This window comes from Mercurialis annua, linkage group LG1-X (assembly GCF_937616625.2).
Source record: "Mercurialis annua linkage group LG1-X, ddMerAnnu1.2, whole genome shotgun sequence".
NCBI lineage: Eukaryota > Viridiplantae > Streptophyta > Magnoliopsida > Malpighiales > Euphorbiaceae > Mercurialis > Mercurialis annua.
The window spans coordinates 49,506,004-49,527,428 of NC_065570.1; the positions used below are offsets into that span (position 1 = coordinate 49,506,004).

General features: G+C 31.0%; 3 protein-coding genes across 4 annotated transcripts; all 3 read left to right on the forward strand.

Annotated features, from left to right (window-relative positions):
* Nucleotides 1-1,121: 1,121 nt before the first annotated feature.
* LOC130014674 (glutelin type-A 1-like) lies at nt 1,122-3,327 on the forward strand. The gene is made up of 3 exons (XM_056103641.1): nt 1,122-1,466; nt 2,092-2,812; nt 3,019-3,327. The coding sequence occupies exons 1-3, from the start codon at nt 1,265-1,267 to the stop codon at nt 3,170-3,172; spliced, it is 1,077 nt and encodes a 358-aa protein (XP_055959616.1). The 5' UTR covers nt 1,122-1,264; the 3' UTR covers nt 3,173-3,327.
* Nucleotides 3,328-11,598: 8,271 nt separating this feature from the next.
* LOC126654564 (glutelin type-A 1-like) lies at nt 11,599-13,703 on the forward strand. The gene is made up of 3 exons (XM_050348473.2): nt 11,599-11,901; nt 12,495-13,215; nt 13,398-13,703. Exons 1-3 carry the CDS (start codon nt 11,700-11,702, stop codon nt 13,549-13,551), a joined length of 1,077 nt encoding a protein of 358 aa, XP_050204430.1. The 5' UTR covers nt 11,599-11,699; the 3' UTR covers nt 13,552-13,703.
* A 1,767-nt stretch (nt 13,704-15,470) lies between these two features.
* LOC126654602 (DNA repair protein RAD51 homolog 4) lies at nt 15,471-19,001 on the forward strand. 2 transcript variants are annotated; one of them, XM_050348526.2, is made up of 10 exons: nt 15,471-15,704; nt 15,798-15,877; nt 15,946-16,064; nt 16,349-16,430; nt 16,648-16,782; nt 16,891-16,980; nt 17,062-17,152; nt 18,162-18,232; nt 18,505-18,654; nt 18,760-19,001. In XM_050348526.2, the coding sequence occupies exons 1-10, from the start codon at nt 15,617-15,619 to the stop codon at nt 18,796-18,798; spliced, it is 945 nt and encodes a 314-aa protein (XP_050204483.1). In that variant the 5' UTR covers nt 15,471-15,616; the 3' UTR covers nt 18,799-19,001. The 2 variants fall into 2 exon arrangements, with proteins under 2 accessions (XP_050204483.1, XP_050204476.1); XM_050348519.2 differs by having other exon boundaries at nt 15,522-15,704; nt 16,888-16,980.
* Nucleotides 19,002-21,425: the final 2,424 nt, after the last annotated feature.

The following is a 21,425-nucleotide window of genomic DNA, read 5'->3' on the forward strand; positions in this document are numbered from 1 at the left end:
TTCACAAGGACTCGAACCCGAAACCTTGCTTAAGCGATATCAAGCCGCTTACCACTTCTGTCAATTCTTAATTCTACACATGCAGTACATTTGAAATAAGGATCATCAATGTTTTTTTATTTTCTCAAAGAATCAGATAAATATTTTGAAATTATGAATGGATCAATTCAAAATTTACCTGACTTGCTAATGACTAACAATTGCAGGTTTTATTATTAATGGCATTTGAAACAAACAATTACAGAACCATCATTTGCTTGATTTCCATGAAAAAATTCAAAAGATATATGAAATTTTGTACTCAAACAAAGGGAGGGAATAAGAACATCAAATCAAAAACCAATAAACATCAAAAACCATCATTGTCTATTTTTCTAGCGAAACTAAGATGTAAAAAAACTGAACGTAAATCATAAAAATCAAAAGAACTAACATAAAGAAAGTTATATTCATACTTAATAACTTGTTTATGACTCAAATTTGTCAGTCTAGTTCTCTGATTCTTTACTCTTTAAAATCATTTCCTTTCACTCATCACTTATTACCTTCATCTTTTCAAATTAATACTCATTATTTTTCCTCCAACATTTTCACCTGCATTTGCAAGAGCTTCAGTGCTCCCTCACACTTTTCCATATTATGAAGCAACGGTCAAATTGCTTCCTTCAAGAGGTGGTATTTTGGCAACTCCTTATTGTTGTAATTCTCCTGAAATATATCAAACACAAGATGGTGGAATTAATTATCTCTGAAATATAAAAGGAGTGGATTTTCATTTGAATTCAAATAAGTTGTAGATAAATATTAATTATTAAAAATAAGTGTAAAAGTAAATGTATTTAATAGTTAATAGTGATTATAAAAAATGACAGTAAAATTAGAAGAGTAATTATTTTTTAATTAAAAAATTAAATTTTTTAAAACATGGGTTTCTATCCGGATAGATTTTATCCGGATAGCATCACCCTTAAAATAATAAGCACATGTCATAATATTAAATATGGATAAAACAAAACATCTTTTTACCTTTTTTACCGTACACTTAGAGATTATCTTTGAGAGAGCTACAAATTATTCAGATTTTCACAGTAATCTCGGATTTAGATATTAATCTTGTTATCTTCCTAATTTTATCTACAAACAAAATCCCATTCTTTACCCTATAAATACTCTCCTTATTCTACCCTTTTCACAGCATCAAATTACAAACAAAGTTCTCTCTGTTTTTGTTTTATTTTAGTTAAACAGTCAAAAAAAAAGGAGAATGAAGATGGATATTGATCTATCACCAAGATTGGCCAAGAAAGTTTACGGAGGAGACGGTGGATCGTACCATGCATGGTGTCCTACTGAACTAGCTATGCTGCGTGAAGGAAACATTGGTGCAGCCAAGCTTGCTCTTGAAAAGAATGGCTTTGCTCTTCCTCGTTATTCTGATTCTGCCAAAGTTGCCTATGTTCTTCAAGGTAATCAATTTTTTTTTAATTCTCTTGGCTTTAATCTGTTGTATTTTGTTCAAAGTTTAAATCTTTTTCATGGGTTTTTTGTTTTCTTTATATGGAGTATTAGAATGTTTTTTACATAAAGTTTATGTCTTCGTTGCAGATATATTGTTCTTGTTACGTGCGATTTGTTTGTTCATTGTTTTCTTTCAGGAAAAATTAATTTTTTCTTAAGAAAGAAAAAGAATCTAAAGTCTATGGATTTTTTTTGTTAATTCTGTATTATTTTGATGATTAGTTGATTAATTCTTTAATAGTCGAATTTGAATGAGATCATGCATATTGAAAATAGTGATAACAACTGTATAGGGGTTTCTTTGTTAATTTTTTTTCTGTCAGGAATATTAAATGTTTGTTATAAAAAATATGAAGACTTATTGATGAATTTATGGAACAGTTTTTAATTTGTTAATTCTGTTTTATTTTGATGATGATCCTCATCTTTCATTATTAGTTGGTTGGGTTTTTCTGGGTCCTATGGGTTTGATTAATTTTATTATGAGTTTTGTTTTGTAGCATAATAATTGAATTTGAATGGGATCATGCATTTTGAAAAATAAAAGATTATAATTGTTATTTTTTTGATTAGGTAATGGTGTTGCTGGAATTGTTCTTCCTGAGAAGGAGGAGAAAGTAATTGCCATCAAGAAGGGTGATGCCATAGCTCTCCCATTCGGAGTTGTTTCATGGTGGTACAACAAGGAAGACACTGAGTTGGTTGTTCTTTTTATGGGTGATACTGCAAAAGGACACAAATCCGGGGAATTTACCGATTTCTTTTTAACCGGAACGAACGGTATTTTCACCGGCTTTTCCTCAGAATTCGTAGGCAGAGCTTGGGATGTTGATAGTAAAACAGTTAGCAGCCTTGTTAGCTCCCAATCCGGCAAAGGCATTGTCAAGCTTCCTGCCTCATTCAAAATGGCTGAACCCGTAAAGGAACACCGTAACGGAATGGTGTATAATTGCGAGGAAGCGCCGTTAGACGTCGATATTAAGAACGGTGGAAGAGTTGTGGTGTTGAACACTAAGAATTTGCCTTTGGTTGCTGAGGTCGGACTCGGTGCTGATCTTGTTAGGTTAGATGGGGGCGCTATGTGCTCTCCCGGATTTTCTTGTGACTCTGCTTTGCAGGTTACGTACATTGTCAGAGGAAGCGGACGCGTTCAAGTCGTTGGCGTCGATGGGCGGAGAGTGTTGGAAACTACTGTTAAGGCTGGTAATCTTTTCATTGTTCCGAGGTTTTATGTTGTTTCGAAGATTTGTGACCCTGATGGTATGGATTGGTTCTCGATTATCACCACCCCAAAGTAAGTTCTTTTTTGCTTTCTTGATTGGTTTCTTGCATTTTTTTCATTATCATTACTCAATACTTACTTCGCATTCGAAAACGAAATATAAAATGCTAAAATATAGAACTCGACAAGTTTCCGTTCCCGTGCAACATAACCTTTCTTGCCCCTTATGGTGCAAGATAGATGAATACTAATGTTTATTATGTTTTGTTGATTTGCAGCCCGATTTTCACCCATTTGGCGGGAAGGACATCTGTGTGGAAGGCATTGTCGCCTGAGGTGCTCGAGGCGTCATTTGGTGTGTCTTCTGAGGTGGAGCAGCTTTTCCGATCGAAGAGAACCTCTGATGAGATTTTCTTCCCACCACCAAACTGAGTAAAGGAAGTTCCACCATTATCACCAAGCTTGAGGAAGCAGTAGTAGCTAATTAGTTGTTTTATCTTTTTTAGTATAGTTTAGTCTTTTTTGTTTCTTCAATAAAAAAGCTTGTTAAGTATTCTAAGATAATCTAAAACTCTTTTTCATGTTCATTCTGTTCTATTTTTTGGTTTAATTACATCTAAAATATTTTGTTTCTGTATTTTTATCATAACAAAATGTCATTTAGCTCTTCCAATTTGGCACAAAATATTAAAAATGTTTTATGTCAAAAAAAACTCCCATAATCATCAAGATTAATTGATACAAAATTAGCGAAGTGTATTCATTTTTATTATAAAATACAAACTTGAATATTATTTATCTTTTCTGTAATGTTAGAGGAATGAAATACCAAACTTTATTGATTTTTGTTGACGTTGTGGAATGGGAATCTGGATTCCAACAATAACAAAAACCCATCTGTTTTCGTGGATGTTAAGCAAGTAAAATTCGATTCCAACTGATTATTTTTCAAATTCCAATCGTATCAATGTGTCAATTCATTGTCACCATCTAGCAATAAAATTTAGAATTGTGATGGAAAGATTTTGGTTGAAGAAGTAGAGTTTGAAAAGCATTGTTTCCAAAAGTTGTTAAGCCATCATTCAATTTTGCTCTTCAGCCTTAAAAGCTCAAGTGGAAATGTCCAAAGAGAAACAAAAAAAAGTCCACCCATACTTTACTTAATAAATTAAATTATTTCTTAATAAAGTGATTTCATAAAAAAGACAAATAATAAAAAAACAGAAAGAGTATTATATTAATTGTTTTATCCATTTATCAATTCGAATATCTATTAGATCAGTCTATTATGAATTTACATTAAACACTAGTTTTAAGGTTTAAGTTCGAGTTTGATTTGGATAACCGAACTCATAATAAATTTGAATCTTTTATGGATAAAATTACTGTGTCATTACTTTTATACTATAATTCACACTTGCATTTTTTGTATGAAACAATGCGTCACTAAGTTAAACTAGTGTTTTAAAAATTGGACCGGACTAGCCAGTCGAACCGGTTAAACTGAGAACCAACCAGTGGTCTGTCCAAAATTGTAAAAAATCGGAATTTACGATTGAACCGAGTTGGATCAAATCGGACCGAGATGATCCAGGATCGAATTGGTAAAAATCGGAGGTTTGAACCGGCAAAACAATTTGAAGTGGATTTGCTTTTAATTTTTTTTTTTAAAAATAAATTGGTTGAACCGAAAACCTGTGGCTTTACCGGTTTGGCCTCCAGTTCAATTTTAAAACATTGATTTAAATCTATAAATTTTCAGTTTTAAAAATTTAATCAATAAATTGACATAAACTAATTCCAACTCATGTATATCTTTCTATTGATGAAGCATGGCCAAGTTCACAAGTATGCATTTGTAGTCTTGACGTATATTTTTATCAGATCTTACCAAAACTTCCCACTTGACTTCAATTCTAATCCTGATGATTCCAAAACTTCTCCGATTCACATCGATTTACCCTAAAACTCTGTGAAATACGTGCAATAGCACCTGACGCTGAAACAACAAATAAGAAATGCTCACATATAATAATTAAATGCACGTAAATGACTCAGAAATCACATAGAATATAGGAGTATTCCTACTCCTATTACAACGCTAACTTATTTTCATCTATTTCAACTATAATTGTTGCTTATAAATTTATTAGAGCCGATAGTTTTAATTTTTTTTAAAGAAATCAAATGATTTTAAAAAAAATATAATTTAGACCAAACAACAATGTCATTTAGTTCTAAAAATTTAAAATAATAGCTCGTTTGGCTTAAAAAAAGAATAATTGGATTTTAATAATAAAACTAAAAGAATTTCAAAATAATGTATCTAAAATTCGAACTAATTTTAGATTTTAAAGAAGTCTTAATAGGGTCAAAAAGCCATTTTTTTTCAATTTTTTAAGAATCTATTGAATTTTTTTAAAAGTTACAAATCTATTATAATTTGACAAATTCACTAGAAATCTACTAATTTTGCTTAAAATTGATATAATTATGATTACAATAAGCGTTGAAGTTGCAATATTTTATCTGAAAAATTAGAAAGAAAAAGAGTTGTTCAATGTGATTCTATATAAAAGATTTGACAGTGTCAAAAAGCCTAACTTTTTCAAAAATATTAAAATCTACTCAAATTTTTTAAAAGTTGTAAATCTACTACAATTTGACAAATTCACTAGAATTCTATCGATTTTGCTCAAAATTGATTTAATTATGATTGCAATAAGCGTTGAAGTTGCAATTTTTAAAAAAAAATTAAAAAAAAAAGAGTTGTTCAATGTGATTCCATATGATTTAGATAAAATCAATATTAAAAGATATTAAATTGATTTTTTAAAACTTAGATAGACTTACGGAGAATTGACCAAGTTGACTGGATTTACAATTTTAGAAAACTGAGACCGATTTATAAAAAGTTAAAAAAACGTTTTTGCTATAAAGCATTAAGCCTTTCTAGAAGGAAAAACACATCCTCAAATCTCTATTTTTTTTGTTTTTTTGCTTGTTCCTTTTAAAAAAAATTATTTATTTCGTCCATCTACAATCAAATTTTATAATAATTTTGTCTTTAATTGGACTAAATAAATAAAAAATAAACTTTAAACATGACTAAATAAATAACAAATTTTATATAATACAATGACAAATACAGAAGTTCAAGAACTAACTAAAGAACCTTCAAACTATTGTTTTAAAAAAAACTGTAAAAGACTCTCGTCTCTCTAAACTCTCTCTTTCTTTTCAGAAACCCTAACCGCAACAAGAGGGAGGTGATTTTGGCCATTATTTGATTCTAAATCACCTCCCTACCTTCTCGTTTTCTCTTCAAATCTCGTATTTAGTTTATTATGCGTTAATAATCACAGATCTGAGATCTGTTGGTATTTTTCTTTCTTCCTTTATGGCTGTTTTGTCTTCCTTAGTGGAGTTCTGGCTCTTTCCTTTATGAGTTTTGCTATTTCCTTGATGGAATTATCTACGGAGCGTAGATCTGAAGTATTATCAGTAGAAATCTTATTTCTAATATTCTTTCAATCGGACTCATTCAAAGACCAAAAAGTCGATTTGTGGTTTAAAATAACCTTCAAGTGGAGCGGACGGATTGCCGAGTTGCATATTTAAAGAGCTCCGTCAATGCGATTAAAAAAATTAGATATGATTTTCTGTTATTTTACTGATGTTCTATTATTTTACCTCTTGAATGTATTGATGTTTTTAATATTTGATCAAGTTGTATTTTTATGTCTTTATTAAAAAAAAATTCATTATTTTTTTTTAAAAAAAGAATTAACTAAAGAAATAAAATAGATCAAGAACGAACTAAACAAAAGGATAAAATTTGCCTTTTTAAGAATAACTAATTTTTTTGTATAACAAGCACATATGCAATAGACTAAACTAAAATATTTATCCACCTTCACAAAAGTATGTGATTCTATTCTTTCCCAGAGTACTTACTCAAATATAGAATAATATGTTTTTGGTTATTTTATTTATTCATTTCTTTATTTTTGATGTCACTTACTTTTGTGTGAAAATTACATGTGATATGTGTAGCTGTATTCAAAATAATATGAAAAATTATTAGTTTTCTTTATATATTATAAATTTTTAAACAAATTAATTTGGTTTGATTTTTAGTTTCGAAAAATTTAAAATTGAAATTCTACATATACGATATAATTTTTTTCATGAACTTTTCTATTAATTTTTGTTTACGAATTATTTAGAAGTTGATTGTTATTGCATTAAAGGTAAAAAGAAAATTGAACCGAGTTTTACTCATTTAATTCATTTTGAATTTTATTCTCTTTAAAAACTAATCAATTTTGATATTTTTGGTTTCTAACTGAAGACTCTTTAAAATTAAAATACTCAAGAATGTCATTGTATTTTCATGACTTTCAATTGGTTAATATGGAGTCCCTATCTTTCATGGATAGAAAATACTATTTCAATTCAATTTCTTCTTATTAAGCGATATAAAACTTACCAAGTGGATACTCATTTTAAGAATTTTTCTCATGGAAGAATTACTATGCTCATGAATTTGTCAAAGAAATAGAAATAGGCCATTGATAACAATTTAGATAGGATATTGTTATCATCTTTATTTAAGGATATAATAAGGATTTTATATTAAAAAGGTAAAGATAAATATAATTATTAATTTTATTTAATATATTTATAAGGATTTTATCTGTGTTTGTAAAATTAAATAAATAGCCCGTTAGTTTTCGGTTGATACCAATTGAATAAATTACAATTAAATTTAGACATCAGTTACGACCTAAACAGGTTAATCACCGGCTTGAGCGGTGGTTCAATCTGGTCCCACTTGATTCAACCGGATTTACGGATTTGGATAATTAGAACCAGAAAGTTGTCCGGTTTTGGTTGAATCTGCCATTCCAATCCAATTTTATCAATCACCGGATTTTTTATTTAAAATAATTTTGAAGATTTACCAATGAGTTTGAACTCAAATGGTATAAGCGCTAAGCAGAAAACTGCTAGGTCGTGGTTCAATTCCTCACACAAACGCTTTCCCCTCCCCAAATTATCAATTTTTTTTTTAAGATTTTGCCCTTTTTGTTATGTACCAACTTTTCTGGGTGAAGATAAAAATGTTTCTTTTCGGTTTAGGATAATACAATGGTTGACCTAATCATGTATAAATTAATAAGCACATGTAGAACATGTAAATAAAAATAATAATCATAACCTTTCTTTATCCATAACATTACACCGTACTTCAAACTTTTCTCCTTATTTTAAGAATTCTTATATTATCTTCATAATGATTTAGATAAAATATTTGTTAAAAAAAATAGCCAAAGAATAAGGACCAACATAACTATTAATCTTATTAATAATATTTAAATAAGATTTTATACTAAAAAAGATCAAGATAAAGATTTTGTTCCATTTTTATGTATTAATTCTTTTTCTGTCAGTGGACATTAAAAATGCTATCCGGATAGAATCTATCCGGATAGAAAGACCCATTTTGGTCATTTTTGAAAATATATGAAGGATATTTAAGTAGTTTTAACTACAAGTGAAAATTTGAAGACAATTATAACCTTCAGTAAATAAATAAATATTTACATTTAAAATATTACAATGTCAAAACAGTTAGTACAATAAATTTTAAATACATAACAAACATGATAAGTTTAAAATTAGTTAGAGAGAAGTAATAATAAATTTTTTTACTAAGTAACATTATAATTTTTTATAATTATTACTTAAATTTATGAATAAGTATTTGATTGTTTTACTTAATAATGTCACTGGCTCAGTGCTAGTGCTGGTGCCAATATTGGCAAAACCATTATCAAATTTGCAATTAAACTTTGCTTCGCCGGTTTGAGTCGGTTCATCACCTAGAGCCGGCTATCAACCCACATTCAAATTAAAAGTTTGCCTAAGAATATTATAGAGACCCATTTTATAATTGAAAATGCGTTTTTTGTATAGAAGTTTAATTACAATTATTAGAAATAAAAACTATATTATTTTTTATGAAACATTTTTCAAAGTATAAATTTTAACATTTAGTAAGTTACTTTTAAAAAAAAATTGAGCAATATGTTATAATAAATTAAGTACAAAAAATAAACTATTTTTTTAACAGAAATAAAAAGACAAATTTATCGACTTTAACCTGTCTAACGTAGGAGTAGTCACGGGTTCTAAACTAGCGGTTTCGGATTGGAACCCCCCGATTCCATTTTATATGGAATCGACGTTGAGCCGCCCCTTTAATTGTTCTGGGCCAGTTTGGAACCTGCCGATTCTAGTTCCAGTCGATTCTAAAAATAAAAAACAGTTTTTTAAAGATAAATTAATTTTCAAATCACGTTTAAAATTAATAATTTACTATCAAACCCGAATAGCTTTGCAAGAAAGCCTATCATACAATAATGAAATCTAAGATATGTTAAATAATATGGTTCGGACTCAAAACCGACGGTTCCGGCTCTAAGAAATATAAAATAGGCTTGGAACCGCCCTCCTTCCGATGTTGGCCGGTTTACATTTAGAACCGTCCAATATCCACCTCTAGCCTATCCTATAAAAAACACGTTTAGATTAATTTAATTAGTTTAACTAATTGAATAAAAAAAATTCAATATCGATTCAATTTGCTAAAGTTTGATGTTTAACGTAAATCCAGTTGAATATAATAGGGTTAATGTCGTAAAAATTCACCAACTTTACATGTTTTCTCATTTAATCACGCAGTTTAAATTTTCTCATTTTCATGCACGAACTACTGTTTTTCTCAAATTCATGCACGGTTCTGAGATGTCACGGCTCCATTAGTGTAATTTGCCGAGGTGGAAGTCAATTTACACCAACGAATGAGTGCCACCTCAGCACCATGTATGAATTTCAGATAAAGTGGTAGTTCGTGCATGAAAATGAGAAAATTTGAACTGCGTAATTAAAATGAGAAAATATATAAAGTTCGTGATATTTTTTTAATTAACCCAATATAATAACATGACAATTAAGTTTGTGTATATATATATGGGTAAAATCCGGACAAAAAAACAAACAGAAAGTGTCCAGACTCGAAATATATATGTTAACTATTGACTTTTCTGAAACAAATTAAACCGAACCAATAATATAATTGGTATGGTTATTGATCTTAGAAAGATTTTCACACCACAATAATTATACCGAAATGTTAGAGCCGAATTTTTGAACTGAACCGTTGTAAAGAGAGCAGCTGATTACTTAACTAATAAGTTAGTTAGTTATTTAATTAGTTAGTTAGCTGAGTTTTATTAGTCTGTAGTTCTTTCTATTTTAGCTAGACCAGACTCCTTAGCTTGTATATAAACTGCTCTGCTGAGCTGATTTCATTTAATCAAATCTTTTGATTCTCACCTCTAATCTGAAATTAGAGCATTCTTATCAACCGTACTGAAAAATAAAATTTTCAAACCGAATCAATTTACGATATTGTTTATGAGAGCTCATTTCAAAAATTACTAATTTGGTACAATTCTTGAGATTTATTAATTTTTAGATTTTCTGGAACCATACACACCTCTAATATCAGTTCTAATATTTCTATCATCATTAATTAATTAATTTGCAATCACAGTAGAGATAATATAAAAGAATGTTTTTTAAATTATGAAATTTAAAAATCATAAATTAGAAAATATGTTAAATAGTTTATAATTTTATATACATTTAACTCTTAATATAAAGTAATAACATTTATCAATTTTAGAGAATAGAATATTTATTAAATTTATTAATCTTTTAGAAAGAAAAAATTATTCAGGAATGAAATTTGGTGTCAGTGTAGAGTTATCATGTATAAAATATATGCATGTGAAGTTCATTAGGAAAAGATAAGAGACACCAATTAAAATTTTGGAGATATTTATTCTTTATCGACCGGTGCCAATTACATCTGCAACTATAGCTCTTCATGAGCTGCTATACTATTTCCTCTGCTATATCATTTCTTGGCTAAGTAAGTAAATATAGACGTGGATACTTACTGTTCTTTAATTAAAATAAAGAATACATAGTAATTGTGAGAAAAAAATTTATTAATACAAACATTATTCAGAGATAACTACAGTTTAACTTAAAAAATAGTTAGACAGGATAAAAATTAGTTAGAAAAGAGATAATTTGTAGAGAAATATAAACTAAAAGTAATTATTAAAGTGAATAGTATTTAAAATTAATTGTGGTAAATAAAAATTACAAAAGGATAAAATTGTAACTCATATTTAATTAAATAAATAAATAATAAAAAATTAGTTTTCTATCCGGATAGATTCTATCCGGATAGCATCACCCATAAATTAATAAGCACATGTAGAACATGTAAATAAAAATAATAATCATAACCTTTCTTTATCCATAACATTACACCGTACTTCAAACTTTTCTCCTTATTTTAAGAATTCTTATATTATCTTCATAATGATTTAGATAAAATATTTGTTAAAAAAAATAGCCAAAGAATAAGGACCAACATAACTATTAATCTTATTAATAATATTTAAATAAGATTTTATACTAAAAAAGATCAAGATAAAGATTTTGTTCCATTTTTATGTATTAATTCTTTTTCTGTCAGTGGACATTAATAGATAAAAAAAAATTATTTTCTGTTAAGATATCAACATTGTAGATCTAATCATGTTTAAATTAATAAACACATGTAATTTAAAATATAGGGATAAAACATCTCTTTTACTTTTTACCGTACACTGAGTGTTTATATTTGAGAGAGCTGCAATTATTGATTTTCACAGTAATTTCGGATTTAGATATTAATCCTGTTTTCCTTTTAATCTTATCTACAAATCCTTTTTCCATTATAAATACAAACAAAGTTCTCTCCTTTACTCTGATATCATAATCTTCTCTGTTTCTTGTTTTATTTTAGTTAACTAGTCAAAAAAAAGGGAGAATGAAGATGGATATTGATCTATCACCAAGATTGGCCAAGAAAGTTTACGGAGGAGACGGTGGATCATACCATGCATGGTGTCCCATTGAACTAGCTATGCTGCGCGAAGGAAACATTGGTGCAGCTAAGCTTGCCCTTGAAAAGAATGGCTTTGCTCTCCCTCGTTACTCTGATTCTGCTAAAGTTGCCTATGTTCTTCAAGGTAATCAATTTTTTTTTTTGTATATTTTGGTCAAAGTTTAAATCTTTTTCATGGGTTTTTTGTTCTCGTATTTATTAGATTATTTTCTTTCTTAAAGTTTAAAACTTTGTTACAGATTTATTGCTCTTGTTATATGAGATTTCTTTGTTCATTGTTTTCTTTTTGGAAAATTTAATTATTTTATAAAAAAAAATCTAGAGTGTCTTGATGAATTTTATGGAACAGTTTTTGTTAATTCTGTATTATTTTGATGATTGGTTGCTGTTGTTTTTTCTGTGTCATATGGGTTTGATTAATTTGCTTATGAGTTCGTTTTTGTAGCTTAATAATTGAAATTTCAATGCGGTCATAATTGTATATTTTTTTGTGTTTCTTGTTTTCTTTCTGGAAAATTTATGTTTTCTTAAAAAGAATCTAAAATCTTTAGATTATTATTATTTTATTAGTTCTGTATTATGTTGATGATCATGATTAGTTGGTTGGTTTTTTTTTCTTTCTGTCATATAGGTTTGATTAATTTTTCATGAGTTTGTTTGTTTGCAGCTTAATTGAATTTGAATGAGATCTAATTGTATGATTTATTTTTTGGTTAGGTAATGGTGTTGCTGGAATTGTTCTTCCTGAGAAAGAAGAGAAGGTGATTGCCATCAAGAAGGGTGATGCCATAGCTCTTCCATTTGGAGTTGTTTCATGGTGGTACAACAAGGAAGACACTGAATTGGTTGTTCTTTTCATGGGTGATACTGCAAAAGGACACAAATCCGGGGAATTTACCGATTTCTTTTTGACCGGAACAAATGGTATTTTCACCGGCTTTTCCTCAGAATTCGTAGGCAGAGCTTGGGATGTTGATGCTAAAACAGTTAGCAGCCTTGTTAGCACCCAATCCGGCAAAGGCATTGTCAAGCTTCCTGCATCATTCAAAATGGCTGAACCCGTAAAGGAACAGCGTAACGGAATGGTGTATAACTGTGAGGAAGCGCCGTTGGATGTCGATATTAAGAATGGTGGAAGAGTTGTGGTGTTGAACACTAAGAATTTGCCTTTGGTTGCTGAGGTCGGACTCGGTGCTGATCTTGTTAGGTTAGATGGGGGTGCTATGTGCTCTCCCGGATTTTCTTGTGACTCTGCTTTGCAGGTTACATACATTGTTAGAGGAAGCGGACGCGTTCAAGTCGTTGGCGTCGATGGGCGGAGAGTGTTGGAAACTACCGTTAAGGCTGGTAATCTGTTTATTGTTCCGAGGTTTTATGTTGTTTCGAAGATCTGTGACCCTGATGGTATGGATTGGTTCTCGATTATCACCACCCCAAAGTAAGTTCTTTTTTGCTTTCTTGTTTTTTATTATCATTAATCAATACTTACTACATACGAAAAATAAAATGCTAAAACGTAGAACTCGACAAGTTTCCGTTCCCTGGCAACATAACCTTTGTTGCCCATTATTGTGCAAGATAGATGAATACTAATGTTTATTATGTTCTATTGATTTGCAGCCCGATTTTCACCCATTTGTCCGGAAGGACATCTGTGTGGAAGGCATTGTCGCCTGAGGTGCTCGAGGCGTCATTTGGCGTGTCTTCTGAGGTGGAGCAACTTTTCCGCTCCAAGAGAACCTCTGATGAGATTTTCTTCCCACCACCAAACTGAGTAAAGGAAACTACCCCATTATCACCAAGCTTCAGGAAGCTGTAGTAGCTAATCAGTTGTTTTATCCTTTTTAGTATAGTTTAGTCTTTTTCTTTTGTTCTTCAATAAAAAGCTTGTTAAGTATTCTTTAGATAATCTAAAACTATTTTTCATGTTCATTCTTTTTAATTTTTAATTACATCTGTTTTGCTTATTTTGTTCATAACTATAATTCATTTAAGTTGAATAATTAAACCTGGATTTTTATTAACATTGTGGATTGGATTATGAATTGCAACAATAACAAAAACCAATCTGTGTTAATTCTGATGGAATGGTTTTGGTGGAAGGAGTGAAGAGTTTGAAAAGCATTGTTACCAAAAATTGTTGTTCAAGGTTTAATCTCTGGAAGGAGTAAAGAGTTTGATTTTTCTAGTTGAAGAGATAAAAAATTATTGCTCTTCAACCAGAAAAAAATTTCTGCTCAACTAGTACTTCTTATTTATTATTTTTTTCTTTTACAAATACAAATTTTACTAGAATGAAAGTTTATAGTAGATTCTAAGATTTATGTTTCAATAATTATTCTCATGATAGAACAAATAATAAAATTTTGTTTGCTTATTAAATTTACCACAAAAAAATTAAATGAAGTCAAATATGTGTTTTTTTTTATAAACCGACATAAACGAGTCAAATATCAAATTTGAAGTTTGTAGTAAAGCCAAATATTTAACCTTATTTGATCTCAAATATTAAAATTTTATATTACAAAAATTAAACACAAGACTTCCACGTGGATTACGTGCTCTGCCTCTACCATGAGAAGGTGAAAAATTGCAGCTGTTGTTATTACCAATTGATGAATAAAAGGCTGTAGAAATATTAGGAATATTTTCTTTCTCAGAAGCAAGACTTGCCTCTTCACTGAGTAATAAACCATAGAGATCATCAAATCCAACAAAATCAAGACGATTTTCAAGAGAACGAACAAAAGAACGATATGAAGAATCAAGTCCACTAGTAATCACCTGCACAAGATCATCCTCCATTATAGGATTGCCAAAAGCCAACAATTGATCAAACATATTTGAAGACGATAAAAATTAGATTTAATAATTAGGATTTGAGCCTTTGAACCCGAAGAATAAGCTGTTGCAAGCTTTGTCCAAGCATCTCTGACTTTGGTGATATTAACAATTTGTTGAAGAAAGCTTTCGGATATGTAACTTATTATCCATGTGAGAACAAGTTGATATTGAAAAACATTTCTTTTATCTCTATCAATTGTTACTCTAGAAATATCGTCACTCCATATTACTTACTACTTTTTATGTCTAAATAGTCTTTTTAATCTCAATAAACTAATTATTAGTAGAAATAAATAAGGAAAAAAAATAATAAATGCTCATTTAATATTTTAAAGTTATAAATTTTAAGAACTAAAAAAATTCTCCAAAGCGATGACTATTATAGATTGGAGGGGCAGTGATGGAGTCAAAATTATTATATTAGAAGAGTCGAAGTACAATATGCATTACATATGAGGAGATACTTTCTAAAAGTTGGGAGGCCAATTTACGATGTGTAAAAAGTTTCGATACTAATTTCAATAATTTTTAAAAGTTAGGGGGCCAAGGCCATCTCCATCCCTATAAAAAAACAACACTGAATGTATAAATTTGTATTTAAAAAATACTTAAGACAATCCAGTACGCATTCGAAAGGCTTGGTCTAATGGCCAAGTCATTCAATATGCGCAAGGTCGGGAATTCGACCCCCGGATTTTGTGAGACTGTGATTTGCTCGTATAAATTAATCTGAACTCATGTAAATGTTATTATTGAATAGGACTTGAATAAAAACAAAGATATTGTTCCGATAAGTCGGTTTAAAACCCGACCTGAACTGAATCCGACTCATGCGCGGATCTACTCATCCCTTATTCTCCTACTGGTTTAAATACAGTAATTTTCCAGCCAACTTTAGGGACAATTCAGTAATTTGAGTAAATAATTTGCATCTGTTTAAACTTTTAACAAAGAAAAATCTCATAATGAAACAATCAAACTTATAGAATCAAATTATGGCGCCAATAAATTCCTTAGAGAAAGATCATCCCCTTCTAGACTCCAGTTTCGAGTATTTCTGTGCATCTCACTCCATTTTTACTGGTTAGTATTTTGTTTCATGCTTTTTAATAGGTTTTTAACTACTAATTTTATTTGTTTAACTACTAATTTTCATAGTTATTTTTCAATTGTTAGTTGAAGATTTCCTATTGCAAGACCTAACTGTATTGGCTCAATTAGCAGAGCAAGGGCCAAACTCCGATAGATTAAAACAGGTAATCTCTAGTTTTGTTTTGTTCACAGTTAATTAATCAGTAAAATAATTGTTGTTTTGTGTAATTAGGGCATAAACCAAGTGCTTTGTATCATAGATAAGAATCATCACCAACCATGGTCCAATGGGATGCAGTTTTTACAAGATGCTTTACTCAATAAGCATGTTTTATCCACTGGATTTCAAGGGTAATTTCTTCTTTTATTTGTTGCATTATCTATTGCAAATATTGATTTTATGTTGTAAAGTTTATAAATACAGAATTTATTTTATTTTTGGAAATGTTATTGTTGCTAAAATTGATTGTGTTAAAGGGAATTATACGGCAATTGACATTATTTTTAAATGCATTCATACGAATGATTTATTCAAAATAAGCCTTAATATTTAATATTTGGCTGACAGTTTTTTTTTAGAATGAGTTTTGCTTTGTGTATGATTTGTATTGTCTGCTTATGTTTTTGTAAATCAGGGTTGATGCACTTATTGGAGGTGGATTGAGGGAAGGGCAGTTAACGGAATTGGTTGGGCTTTCCTCATCAGGTAAAACACAAGTAAGAACTTTTTAATAATAGTAGTAATTATCAAGAGTTCAAGTTGATGATTCAAATGATTTTTATTTAATTATCGTGTAATTTCTACATCAGATGCGGTAATATCACCTTCATGGATATGCATTTTATCTAAGCTTTAAGCAATTTGGCTTTTGTGTAATGCTTTGAAAATTAAATTTAGTTATGGTCACTTGATAACATTCTTGGTTATGATAAGGTTTGCCTACGAGTAGCTGCAAGTATAGCAGAACAACACATGGGTAGAGTTATTTTCATGGATACATGTAACTCGTTTTCGCCTCAGCGTATTCAGCACTTTGTTGATCAGATCTCTGGTTCTGCGTTGACTGAGGTTAACCTCTCTTTTTTGGCACTTTGATTTTAGTTTATCTTTTGCTTGGTCATCCATCCTCATCTTGCCTTGCTGATTTTTGTTGTTGTATGCAATAATTTTCAGAAGATTATGAGCAACATATTGTGCTGTCCTGTGTTCGATATCTTTTCAATGTTTGATGTGCTACATCAGATAGAAATCAGTTTGAAGTCCCAGGTATCCCTTTTAGATGTAGCATTTAGCTAATTTTATAGGATATTTTTCTTCTTTGTCATTTATTATTTTCTTGTGGTGTAGGGGCACAACGGAGATCTTAAGGTGCGATCACTAATTGTTGATTCTATCTCGTCGTTGATTACCCCAATCCTCGGAGGTGGTGGTCCTCAAGGTATTTAATCTTGTATGTGCAGCAAAGTTTCTTTGTTAGATTATGCTTTTGCTTGCTACACCAAGTCTACTTTTCATTTCATCTCTTTTTTCCTTAGTAAGAAGAACAGAAAGAGCACACTGTTACTGGATTAGGAAAAGAAGATATTAACTGATGTGATACTAAATTATAAAATGCTAAGTTGAAATGTGTTGGGGCTTTATATTTTGTTCAAGTCATGGAGGTGCTATTGTGTTTAAAAGTTCCAGTAGATTAACTTGAAGCCTTGTGTTGTGAATTGCCACTGTTAACAATATTGATGCTATACAGTTTGGTCTTGCTTGATTTCATACTTTGAAATGTTACATGCCGGTTTTTCCACTTTTTCAATAAGAAGTAAAGTAATTTGCCGAAGCGCCATTTGTGCTTTCACTTTATTTATAAACAGGTGGGTGGATTTGATTGTGCTTGGTCATGAATTAATGTCTTATCCACAAAACACTAAGAACAAGAGCGTGACCTTAGAATTCATACTTAAGTCAGTGAGTCTGTAGGTAAAGTAATTTGCCAAAGCGCCATTTGTGCTTCAACTTTATTTATAAACAGGTGGGTGGATGGGATTGTGCTTGGTCATGAATGAAAGTCTTATCCAGAAAACGATAAGAACAAGAGTGTGAGCTTAGAATTCATACTTAAGTCATTGAGTCTGTAGTCTGTACTATCATTCTGCATTTTTACAATAGTATCTGAATAATTTATGTTATCAATATGAGATCACCTATTGCTTGCAATGTTTTCTAACAGTTTTGTACAACAATGATAGTAGGACAGACGAGCAACCTTATCCTAATCTACTATCCAATTGTAATAATTACATCATCTCATTGTTTTATCTTACTGAAAAACCATAACTATTTGTAAATGTGATTTCTGCTTATTTCTTGGGGATGAATGTTTCACCTTTTCCTTTCAATTTTTCATGTCCGATTTATATAAAAATGATATATTTGTTGTTGATGGATTAATACAGGACATGCTCTTATGACATCGGCTGGCATTTTGCTGAAGAAGCTAGCACATGAGCATAATATTGCAGTATTGGTAAATCTGCTTCTTAAAATTACAATATGAGTATTGCGTGTTGTTCTTTTTATAGTCCCTATCTCTCTCTCTCTCTTGGTTACACTTGCTTTAGACTGCAACCTTTAAAGTGATCCAGTTTTTTATATGTTTAGACAGTCTTCTTCTTTACAGATTGTTACTTATCATTCAAGTAGACATTGTTAGGTTGCTATTACTTTTCACACTCATCATGGTTTTTGTTCACAAACTGGTTTGCTTTTCTTTGATACCTTGTAAATTGGTTGTTGAAGGTGACCAATCATATGGTGGCTGGAGATGGAGGTAATCTTAAACCCGCTTTGGGAGAGAGTTGGAAGAGCATTCCACATGTGAGGCTTCAGATTTCCCGTGACTGTGAAAACAATATTCATCACATAATTATCCTGAAGCACCCTTCCCAAGTACTGTTTTTCTTCCCAAGCTTGCTTTTTATTTGATTCTTCTAATTTTCATATGAAACTTGATCCTTTTCTGGATACACATTATAAAATTGATTCCCTTTTCAGGCTTCTGGTAAGGCGACAAGATTTAACGTTGATGACTGATTATGAGATTATTTGTAAGATTTTTGAATTCTGATTAATTTGTAAGTTAGCATCATAGATGAAGGTAATTAGACATAATACATTGTAGTTAGTGTGAAGCTGAGTCTGACCAAGACTAGAATGATCACACAATTAAGATTAGAAAACACTGTTATTTTTCCTTTTCATAATATTTAGCATGGTACTTTTTTTGTGATCTTTTATATTTGTGAACTGTTGCAAATCAATTTTTTATGGTCAATAACTTTTGTGTATGCTTAAGTGTGTCTTGAAAATTGCCTACTTGAGTCTAGGATGGCATTGATACCTAGATCGAGTCTTGACCTTTCAAGAAGTCATCGCTATGTTGCTCGAAACTTCTTGAATACTATATTTTGGCATTTAATTTCCATTTCTGAAAACGCTTCTAAAATTATAGAACTCTATATTTATAACCTATTCTTATAAAAAAAATGTGATATTTGCCTTTTTCATTATTTATTTTGGATTTTCTTGTTTTGGCGTTTATGTTCTGTGCCACATTGGTCACCGACATGATATGGTTGAGGCCAAATGTCGTAAAAAGGCCAAACCTTTCATAAAAGTTTCACAAAAGTCCTGACCTTTCAATTTTGTCGATTTTGGCCAAAAACAAATTAATTGGTTTCAATTATAGCCAACTCTCAATTTGATTTCAATTTGCCTATGTGGCGCCTATGTGGCATGCCAAATATTGAAAGGTCAGGACTTTTGTGAAACCAAATAATTCATTTTTGGCCAAAATCGATAAAATTGAAAGGTTAGCACTTTTGTGAAACCAAATAATCAGTTTTTGGCCAAAATCGACAAAATTGAAAGGTCAGGATTTTTGTGAAACTTTTGCGAAAGGTTTGGCCTTTTTACAACATTTGACCTTTATAAATTGTTGAGTTCGGCTGTTATCAATATGAATGTTATGGACGTATTCTATATTTAGTTGATTTTAAGAGACGAAGAAGAATCACCAATTATCTTAGTTATCAAATTATTATTTAATAGCTATTTAGTAGTATTTGTTTCTTATTTAGTATTATTATGTTTCCTAGTTATATTCTAATTAGGAATCTTCTTATATTTCCTAGTTCTATTATGAGTCTTGCTACTCAAGACTAGTTGTATTATAAATAGCTGTTTCAGCTTATAAATAAACGACAACCAGAAAATTATAAACAACTCAGATAGGCAACTCTTTCTAACGAGTTCTCGGATAGGTAGCTCTCCGTTTGAGCTCCAGCAATCACCATAGCTCGAAGACCTAATAAATCAAGAACAGGACAACCTTCAAAAGAAGGTCATCGCCCTGTGACACGATCCTTATTAACTAGTCTTAGCAATTTGGTATGAGAGCCAATTGTCATGGGGATACAAATGCAATGGAACAACTCATATAGATGGTGCGGAATATAGTAGCAGATCAGGCAGCCTTATACGCTCGTTTTGGTGCATTCTGTCAACAAAAGGGACAGACGACAAATAAAAAAAGGGATGCAGAGGACAGCAGCAGTGACATACTAAGCATTAAAAGATCTGAAAATTCATCAGGCCAAGAGGGAAAAAGTGGGCTGTACCACGATATACAAAGTTGGAATTTTCCACCTATAACGGCAAGGAAGACCCTCTCGGATGGATTACCCGTTGCGAGCAATTCTTTGCTCACTAAAAAACCCACGAGAAGAATGGCTTGGGATGGCTTTGTTTCATCTAATATGGGTTGCCCAACTCTGGTTTGTTTATGTAGAAAAACAAACCCGCACTTGAAATGGGAAGTGTTAAAAAAATATTGCAATGTACGGTTAGGTCCACCTGTTCATAATAATTCGGTAGGCGAGTTAATCTCACTTAGACAGACCAGGATTGTGGAAGAATATCTTGGAAAATTTCAGGATTGTTGGCTCATACTAATTTTATCATCCAGTAACATCAGGTGGCAATAATGATGGCAGGGTTATCAGAAAGGTTGTAGATTGATGTGGAGTTGGCTAAACTGAATTTTTTTGAGGAAGCTATGAGTCTTGCTTGACCTTTTGAGAGATGTTCATAGCTGGAAAAATGTTCTAAAAATCAAAAATTTGGGGCACCTCTGAAAATGGCAGATGCTACAAAAATAACACCAAGTGGAACCGCCTCATCTCTTCCTCCTTTTATCAAAAAACTAAATAGTGCAGAGATGGTAGAAAGAAGAGCCAAAGGTCTTTGCTACAATTGTGACGAAATATTCTCACCACGCCATCAATGTAAAAGGTTGTTTTGGATTGAGGTTGCTATTTCAGAGGAAGATGCAAACACTGGTAATGCCGACGACCGTGCTAGAAATCCTAAAATGCCAACCATTCGAGCTTGAAGGCAAGCTCGTTTTAGAGGAGGGGAGTGATGTGTCATGACTCAAATTCATAGATCGTGACCGACGCAAGGGTATGGGAGTGGTTGCTCTGAAACCCGTAGCTAGTCTCGCGGGTAACATACAAACATATATAATCACAAGTAACCAACATAAAACCAATGCTCGGGGGCAACCGAGACTCCCACCTTAATCTAACAGTTAAAACAACAATACATAAATAATGTTCGGTCCATCTTCGAGTCTCCAATAACATGGCATAAATAACTAT

What these genes read in the sequence shown, in the direction of transcription:
- LOC130014674 (XM_056103641.1), top strand. Translation starts at nt 1,265, where the DNA reads ATGAAGATGGATATTGATCTATCACCAAGATTGGCCAAGAAAGTTTAC. An exon ending in AGTTGCCTATGTTCTTCAAG is followed by an intron (nt 1,467 to 2,091) that starts GTAATCAATTTT and finishes TTTTTTGATTAG; the next exon opens with GTAATGGTGTTGCTGGAATT. An exon ending in TCGATTATCACCACCCCAAA is followed by an intron (nt 2,813 to 3,018) that starts GTAAGTTCTTTT and finishes GTTGATTTGCAG; the next exon opens with CCCGATTTTCACCCATTTGG.
- LOC126654602 (XM_050348519.2), top strand. Translation starts at nt 15,617, where the DNA reads ATGGCGCCAATAAATTCCTTAGAGAAAGATCATCCCCTTCTAGACTCC. An exon ending in ACTCCGATAGATTAAAACAG is followed by an intron (nt 15,878 to 15,945) that starts GTAATCTCTAGT and finishes TTGTGTAATTAG; the next exon opens with GGCATAAACCAAGTGCTTTG. An exon ending in AAATCAGTTTGAAGTCCCAG is followed by an intron (nt 16,981 to 17,061) that starts GTATCCCTTTTA and finishes CTTGTGGTGTAG; the next exon opens with GGGCACAACGGAGATCTTAA.
- LOC126654564 (XM_050348473.2), top strand. Translation starts at nt 11,700, where the DNA reads ATGAAGATGGATATTGATCTATCACCAAGATTGGCCAAGAAAGTTTAC. An exon ending in AGTTGCCTATGTTCTTCAAG is followed by an intron (nt 11,902 to 12,494) that starts GTAATCAATTTT and finishes TTTTTTGGTTAG; the next exon opens with GTAATGGTGTTGCTGGAATT. An exon ending in TCGATTATCACCACCCCAAA is followed by an intron (nt 13,216 to 13,397) that starts GTAAGTTCTTTT and finishes ATTGATTTGCAG; the next exon opens with CCCGATTTTCACCCATTTGT.